This window comes from Haliotis rubra, unplaced genomic scaffold (genome assembly GCF_003918875.1).
Source record: "Haliotis rubra isolate DU_JTF1 unplaced genomic scaffold, ASM391887v1 Scf154, whole genome shotgun sequence".
Taxonomy (NCBI): domain Eukaryota; kingdom Metazoa; phylum Mollusca; class Gastropoda; order Lepetellida; family Haliotidae; genus Haliotis; species Haliotis rubra.
The window spans coordinates 1,174,957-1,183,973 of NW_025765492.1; the positions used below are offsets into that span (position 1 = coordinate 1,174,957).

The 9,017-nt window shown below is 38.7% G+C and overlaps 1 protein-coding gene across 1 annotated transcript; it reads left to right on the plus strand.

Moving 5' to 3' along the window:
* The first annotated feature begins 1,213 nt into the window (after positions 1-1,213).
* On the plus strand, positions 1,214-8,601 carry LOC124270733 (dnaJ homolog subfamily C member 27-like). Its single transcript, XM_046705770.1, has 7 exons — positions 1,214-1,656; positions 3,547-3,629; positions 4,948-5,017; positions 5,205-5,369; positions 6,338-6,454; positions 6,713-6,873; positions 7,788-8,601. Exons 1-7 carry the CDS (start codon positions 1,585-1,587, stop codon positions 7,918-7,920), a joined length of 801 nt encoding a protein of 266 aa, XP_046561726.1. The 5' UTR covers positions 1,214-1,584; the 3' UTR covers positions 7,921-8,601.
* The last annotated feature ends 416 nt before the right edge of the window (positions 8,602-9,017 follow it).

Here is a 9,017-nt window from a genome sequence, read left to right on the forward strand (position 1 = left end):
TTATGGTTCTGGGTCCTTAGGGCCTGCAGATTTTCAGTGTTAAGGGCAAACCCTGATGCTCACGTACGTGAAGTGAAATCATGGTAATCTTAACAACCTTCACATAATGAAATGGACTCACATGATGCTTTTTACACACTGGTTTCTCCCTTATCTGGTTATTGTCTAGTACTGTAATGATTAACGGGGATCTGGTGTAGAAGGAGGTTCCAGTATGTCATCTACTGATCATCTGTCACAAACACAGAAAACCAGATGTTGGAGCGGATGAGGGGAGACAGCATCTATCATTTACCACAACAACGGTATGCCATGAGATCATGTTTTAGAAATATAAAAACATTACCGGCATGTGAACTTGAATGGTCCATGTTTCTTGGCAGAAAATGCAGTTTTCAGACGGCATATGCAAAAGTTCAAAGGCCTACTGAGGCTTTTAGATTCTCATTACGAGTGAGATTACCATTTGCATGTCTTGTTTAGCAACCTTTTGAGTAACAGTTGGAAGCTGAGTTGAGTTTTACGTTACATCGGCATTATTCCAGCCATATAGCGATGAGATCAAATCTACATTCATACACATTTAAAAAAAACAAATGTCAAGGCCCCAGTTATACCTGAAATCATAGTTACTTTGATAGTTAACTGTAATAGTTAAATTTATTGGCATTATTTGCTGAAAGAACAGGTTGCTACGTATAGTTCTAAGCGACAAAACACGACAGCCAGGAATCAATTTTATTATGTAAGTATTGCCACATTGCTGCATGGATCACTTTCAAATACTCCACGAAGCAAGCATGTCATCTATACTAACCCTTAGTTTCTGAAAACATACATTTTTAAAAAGAAACAATTCAATTAAAACGGAAAATGAACGCCAGTAAGCTGGGAGATTTAGAACCTGAACATCAAGGGGAAATCTAGACTTGCTTCATGCAAAATGCTTTTATAGAAAGTGGTCAAACGTAATGACTTGTGTTATATTTGGGATAAGACTTTCTAAACAAAGTACAGATTCTAGTACGTTTAAGGCTTTTGCATTGCAGAAAGGGTTTATAAGTATTTTATAGTCTCTTCTATTAATATAAACTTTCTTTTGTCACATACAGAGTTATCCTTCGTCGCGCGTGTAAACATACATGAAGAATAGTTACAACCAATGAAAAAGCGAATAGCATTTAATGCGAAGCTTAGAATCAATCGGAACGTTCATATGATAGCTTGTCTCACGTAGGAATAATGGTATAGTGCTCGTAAATCGTCGACATTTCCCGATTGAGTTGTCAACATTATTTGGGCATGGCCGAAACACAGAGGAATTTAGCAACTCGGTGTAGATGAAACACGCACAACGTAACGCATTCAGTGGGATTTCTAAGGAAGGCCAAAGTGCTTTTTTAGTTTTTGTTCAATTCCTTGGGGCCTCAATGGCTCATACAGGATGGAAATCACAGTGAAATGTCAAATGAACATAATAGCGTTCTTGACAACATACCGGAATCACTGGCAATTTGTTGAACGGATGAATCACATCACCAATTACCATTAATAACAGAGAGAGTCTCTGTAATATCGTCCATCATGTCCAACAAAAGTAGTCATCGTTCCTTGCGCATCAAGATAATTAGCATGGGGAACGCTGAGACTGGCAAGGTAAATATATATCACCCATACTATTTATGCAACTGACACTTTGGGGCTCAGATGAAAAGTATCGTCAAGTCACACAATACTTTTGGAAATTAACGAAGAGCTCCAGCATCACGTGCAATCATTGGACATAAGTATTCGATTACGGCCTAATCCGTCGAATTTTTAACATCCAGCAGTGCCGATCCGTCGAATCATGCTTGAGTTGTTCTGTGCTAATCGGTCGAATTTCAGACTGTGTTAACACACTGGGAGAGTCTAAGTTCATTAATTAAGGGGTCGGCTTGTATTGGATTAGACTTAATGGGTTTTTTTAATGAACAAGAACAAATTCCGGTGAAGACTTTCTGATTGCTGACATCGATCATATGTTAGGCAATGACTATTTAGTTATGGCTTTGGATGGACGTGGCTTGCACAGGATATCGGTAAGCTCCGTAGAGCACTTTCAAAGTTCAGATGTAGTGCTCAAAATTTCTGTATACAAAATTCCCGGCGGGCTAAAAACCCTGACCCTGATGCATCGCTCTGCCCGTTCTGTAGAAACACAGATGAAGACGAGTTCCATGTCCTCCTTGTATGTCCTAGGTATGAGGAGAGCAGACAAAAGTATCTACCAGAATATTATACAAAACACCCATTTTCTTTTTATTAAGTTTGTAGGACCACTAGCCAACCAAAATGAACAACTTACCTTGTGTTAAGCAATTTTTATAACAAAGATATTTGAGATTAGAGAGAGCAAAGTTTAATCCCTTCCGTGCGACTTTGTATACATTACATTATTAAACTCCCAAGTTTATGCACCAAGTCTAAATTACTACTTGAAAAGATTGAACCTCACGAACTATATATTTCTCCTTAAAGTAAAGTAAGAAGTAAATCTGATATTAAAATGTGTAATTCATTTTATTCATAGTACTAATACTTAAGCATCTACAATATGATGTTAACATTGTGCCTGCATGTTTTGTATCAATATGTCAATATGTGAGAGATATGTAGATATTAGACAAGAATGCCTTCCTTCATGTACACTTGTTAACCGCAGTTTCTTGCAACAACATAAACACAATAATTTGTCTTGGACGTCTCCTCGTCATATAAAGAAAGTAAGAAGCAAATCTGAGATCACAATGATTTATCCATTATATGTACAGTATCTAATACACTTAAGCATGTACAACATGATGTACCAATGTGCCTGCATTTTGTATTATGTGCCTTTGGCCTAGAATTACAGAAATAAATATGTCTGTCTGTCTGTACTTATGATGCATTTTATTTAATGCATCAATTTCAATTTTGTACAAAAGTAAAAAAATAGAGAGAGTCCAAACATATATTTAATGCATCAATTTCTCATTGTATCATATGAGTAGGCAAAGATATATACTGTACAAAAGTACAAAAATATAGAGAGCCAAACCATCCAACACCCTTTGCGTCTTCCTTTTGGTATGCCCATTTCTGGTGTCTCCCGCTGTGATATTGCTGGAATATTGCTAAAAGTGGCGTAAAATCATACTCACTCACCCAATCACTCTTTTTGGTATGATCCAATGTTTTTATAACTAATTCATAACTAAGATCACAGTGCCGATCCGTCGAATGCATTTTACTACTCTGAAATCAGAAATTCGACGGATCGGTACGCGACCAAGTATTCATGACTGTGCATCTCTTAGGCTTCAGAACACAAGAAGTTAACATCTAACAGACTTGTCTTTAATATGTTCATACAAAACGCAAAACTCAAAATTCATCAGCCAAGTCTGACATTTAGACGAAACATCAAACACTTGTGAAATGATCTGAGTAAACATGACACAAGATAGATCAGGTAAATAGTTCCAAAACCTTAACAATTGTTTCCTTGCCTTTGCCTTACAGAGCTGTATAATCAAACGCTACTGTGAGAAGAGGTTTGTTCACAAATACTTGGCCACTATAGGCATCGACTATGGCGTCACCAAGTAAGTACAACAAAGTTTCAGTAATGCTGTTTTTGATAATAGTTTATATCATGAAAATACTGTTATTTTCCTGTAAAGATAACATGACATTTTTATTTGCATGAGAATTAGAAATTGTTTTCCAATACTTGACATCTCTGCATGAAGATATGAAGATACTCATAGGAGGTCTCTCTAGGTGAATGTTCTATTCAAGCAATCAGTCTTGATGATTCTGAATTCTCAGTATGGTATATCTGTTTTCTGGGTTTTTTTTTTTTGGTGACATTGACTTTGACAAATCTAGGTGTTACAGAAATTATCACATATGATATTGATTTACAAAGCATCTGACTTGCTCAAAAACTCATGCATCCTTGATTTGTTTTGGGTGGTCAAAGTTTGTTAGTTTAAGACAAGACTTACTTTGGAGGCGTCCTGAGTTGATACTGTAACTAAGGTATCACGTCAGTGTGAAAGAATCTGATTTATAAATGACACTGGGCTATTATAACTCTCAAAGGTGTAAAGTTGTCATCCCAAGGCCTCATTGTTAATATTAATTTCATGTTATTATCATATTATGATAATATTATTATGATAACTGCATCCTTGATTATCCAGAGTGATTACTCTCTCTTTTGATTCAAAATATGTGACAATAAAAATAGTGGTCAAGTCAAAACTAATATGGGAAAGAATTTCTGTGAAAAGATACTAGTAAAAGCAATGGAGAGATTTAACAGCAGTTTCTTCACAGCTTTTGCGACGAATAGGTTTATGGTAATCCTACATATAATCAATGATAATAGAGACATGATACCCTAGATCATCAAGGATGGTCATTACACTAGATGTTTAGCACACATACATGAATATTCCTGTTTTAACTTATTAGTGTAAGTAATCAGTTCTCCATCACCAGTGAATTGGTCTTCAGTAACCCTTACTTGTGTAAGAGGCGACTAAAGGGAGCAGGTGGTCATGCTCGCTGACTTCGTTGACACATATCATCGTATCCCAATTGTGTACATCGATGCTCATGGTGTTTATCACTGGATTGTCTGGTCCAGACTCGATTATTTACAGACCGCCCCCTTATAACTGGAATATTGCTGAGTGAGGCGTAAAACTAAATTCACTCACCAGCGACAGATATTGTGATCAACAGCCTTCATCCAACGAACCAACTGACCCAGCTTGAACATTGGATTCTTTTAGTCACCTTGTCTGACAAGCATTGGTTGCTGGGACCATTTCTAACAGTAACCTCATATTGTTGATTTGCAATTGCACTGGTCCCGTTCTACTGGTATGAGGAATATCTTGTCCATTGCAGAGTCAGTGTGAAGGACCGAGATGTTAAAGTCAACATCTTTGATATGGCTGGGCATCCTATATTTTATGAGGTAAGATGTTAAATCTTTGTTGCAATGTTGAAGTTGTGTAAGTATTCATGTCAGTGGATCAAAATTACTGGTTTGGTAAACCATTTGAAGTAAAATTGATATATTCCTGTATGTTTGTACATGAGAAATAGTGTATGCAGATTTGTGATAGTTTGATTTCTTATGCAAATCACATGTAATGTTGTAGGTGCTCAATGAGTTCTACCGAGATGCACAGGGTGCACTTCTTGTGTTTGATGTGTCTGACCGTGTGAGCTTCGAGTCTCTGGATGCTTGGGTGCAGGAGATGCAAAATGAGATGGCCGACAAGACAGAGGTTGACAACACTATTGTCTGTGTGTGTGCTAACAAGGTTAGTGATGGATGCCTTTATGGGTACTGATGTGGGAAATGGACACCCTTGTTGTGAAAGATGGTTGCCTTTAGGTATGCTAACAAGATTAGTGATGATGCCTTTGTGTGTGTACTGAGGTGAGACATGGACACCTGTGTGTTTCTGTGACAGATAATAATAATATAATAAGTCATCTTCTATAGCGCACAGTGTCAAAACACCAAGTGTTTGCTCGCGGCCATTAATCAGAATCTGATTCTTATTACCCCGGATAACCCAAGCTGCCTGTTAGGCTCTAGAAGGTTATAGTCACTTGACTTTATCCAACCGGGTACCCATTTTCTGCTGGGTGAACAGAGGCAGTTTGGAACAAACTCACTTGCCACATGTATCACATGTGCTTCGTTGTGGGGCAGGACTGAAGTCCTAGAAACTCTCAGAAGTCAAGCTGCCAAACACGGTCACCCATCCAAGGACTGTCCGAGCTCGACGTTGCTTAACTTCAACTGATTCGTGACCTGAGCTCTGTGCACAGGACCACAACCATGACACCTTTATGTGTCTGTGAAAGATGGTCACCTTTGTGTGTCTGTTAAAGATGGACACCTGTGTGTGTCTGTGAAAGATGGACACCTATGTGTATCTGTGAGCTGACAAGGTCTGTGAAAGATGGACGCCTTTGTGTATCTGTGAGCTGACAAAGTCTGTGAAAGATGGACACCTTTGTGTATCTGTGAGCTGACAAAGTCTGTGAAAGATGGACACCTTTGTGTGTGCTAAAACAGTGAGACATGGACACCATTTTGTGTGTATACTACAAAAGAAATGTTGAACATGGTATGTGTGTTTGGCAATAAGATGAAAGAATTAAAACAACAAAAGCCACAAATCTGAAAGAAATTCTGATGGAAATGCAACAGATTAGAAATTTAACTAGCCTCAAAAGACTGTGATGTTGCCTTAATCAAGTATGATATATTTTGTAGATTGACAAAAAACGAGCTGTTGATGAGATGGAAGGCCGACTCTGGGCAGATTCTCGCGGCTACCATTACTTTGAAATGTCAGCACAGACAGGGGAGGGAATCAATGATATGTTTCAGGTAGTTGTCTCCCTTGTATTGGATTTCTGGTACTTGATTAGTACACACTGACTATAGACAGTGTGATATCTCATAGTGATAGACACACTCTGTTACTGGAAACTGTGCCTCTGCAGTGAAGTGTGAATTTGACACATAACTTGTTTGAGTTTAAACTTTCAAAATATCCGTTAAATAATCCTTGTACAGACCAGCCATCATCCATATGGTGGGATCAGGAGAGCGAATGTTTACACAATGTATCTGTCCATGTTGTAGGTGTTGTTTGATGGAGTAGTGAGTACAGTAGACAATGGTGGGAAGCGACTTCCTGTGCAGACACAGCTTGGATACACCAAGGAACAGATCGACGCCATACAGAAACTCAAAAACTCTAAGTCAGACTTCGAGAGACTGGGTCTCTCTCCGGGAGCATCCAAGTAAGTTTAGAAGCAATCCAGTCGCTTTGAGTTTCAGTGCAAAGGTCTCATTAAAATCAGATGTTTAGCTCTGACATTATACCTCTCTGTAACACCTCGGTCATGTCCATAGCTGGACGTATAAGGTTACTGTCTTATAAGTTATAAGCTAGTCAGCCTCAAGGCTTTGAGCCGCAAATGTACTCAACATAAAATTTATGTTCACTGAGATTTCACCTGAAGTGACCTTCTATGAAGGTATCTTCCAATCTTATTATGGGGACACAGAGTGCAGAGTTACGTTCCACTGGTGCCCAAGAAACCTTGAGTTCAGATCCTGGTCACCATACCCATGATTGTTTGGTTTCACCGAAGTGATAAACATCACCTGCATCACTTGTAGTGGTCCTCCTAAGTTAAGCTGCCATGTTATGTAACTGGAATACTGGTCAAAGCAGTGTTAAATCTCACTCACTCATTCACTCACTCACTCACTCACTCACTCACTCACTCACTCACTCACTCAGATCTTAATGCACAGAGAGGTAGCATGTCGGTGGAGGATCTGATTTTAATGAGAGTGATACCCTTGGTCATAACAGGATATTTTGTTCAAGAGGCAAACACGTTATGGCAAACTGTGCATATAAACTGCAGAACTTTTATATTTAGCCTTCTTTTGATATTGATAAGACATATATAAACACTGAAAGTTAGTTTCGTATCATGGGGAATGATATTTATTTGGTTCAAGCAGAACCATTTTCAGCACAATGGTCCAATACCACTCTGCATCCTTTCAACTATGGATAACTCAATAACGTTTTGATGGTTTCAAAGATCTAGAGAAAGGAAACCCACTTTTAGTAACATGAGGCTTCTGTCACCCTCGTCTCCATGGTGTAGTGTAACAAGTACATGTTGTTTTTCCACAGGGATGATGTCAACAAAGCATACAGGAAGCTGGCCGTGTTGCTACATCCTGACAAGAGTGTAGCACCAGGAAGTGAAGATGCCTTCAAGTTGTTAGTGTCGGCTCGGACAGCTTTGTTAAAAAGATGTCATTAACAACAGCTATGTATGTCGTCAGTTCATGCAATGAAATTCAGTCAAGCATTGGTGTGTTATTAACAATCCATTCATGGTTTAAAGTTCATTCAAGGAGAGTGCAGTGTTCTCCCATGCTTCATCCCGTATTTCATCCCAATATGTTATCGAGAATGAATTTTCACGAATACCAAATGTAGTCACAGTTAGTGGTTTGAACAGCCAGGAATCTGGTCAAATAGTTTTGGTCAAGTGAGCTTGACAAGCTCTTGAAAAGTTCAGGGTCTCTTTCTGTAAGTTATGTGACGGTCCAAATGGGGAATATTTTAAGTTGGTGGTCAGTAAAATTTGGGTCTTCATTTGAACAATCTTACTCTGCATAGTACTATTCAAACTACCAGTGTTCAAGTCTTCCAGGTTCTGTAATATTCGCTATCATTAAGGGGCTGTTCATAATGTATGGCTAGAGGGGGTGATGATGATTTTAAGGAGGGGTCACCAATTTTGTTCTGGGGAGCTGGAGGGGGTCAGCAATTTGTACACACGTACTAGGGGGGTCAGCAATTTTGTACATCAGAATATTAAAAGATTATGCTTAACAATTATGGGAGAGGAGGGTAATTGATTTTGTACATGACTTGCATGGGAGTGGAGGGGTCATTTACTTTGTACATGCTTCTCCATAAAAATCATAATCACCCCACCACCATCCCCAACCCCCCACCCCCACCCCACCTAGTCTGTCGTACAGACCCTGAAGCAAATATATCCTAGAAAGGCCACGCAAGTCTAGAAAATGTGGCAAGTCTAGATTTACGCAGCTTCTGAAAATGAAGAAAGTCTCAGGGCTCCTTTTCATTATATATATATTTTTTTATGAACTTTTTTCAGTAAAATATGTTCATTTCAGAGACTAGTTGTTAGTCTACCCCCCACCCTAGACATAAATTATGAACGGTCCCTAACACCAGGCTGATACTGTATTTTAAAAGTGACAAACCATTGACTGACCTTGCAGGTCCACTGTGTATCTCTGCTTCATTTGGAGAAATTTTATTGTGTAATCACACTGATAATGATCCACATCGGTGTGCTTGGATCACATGAAGTCACTGTTT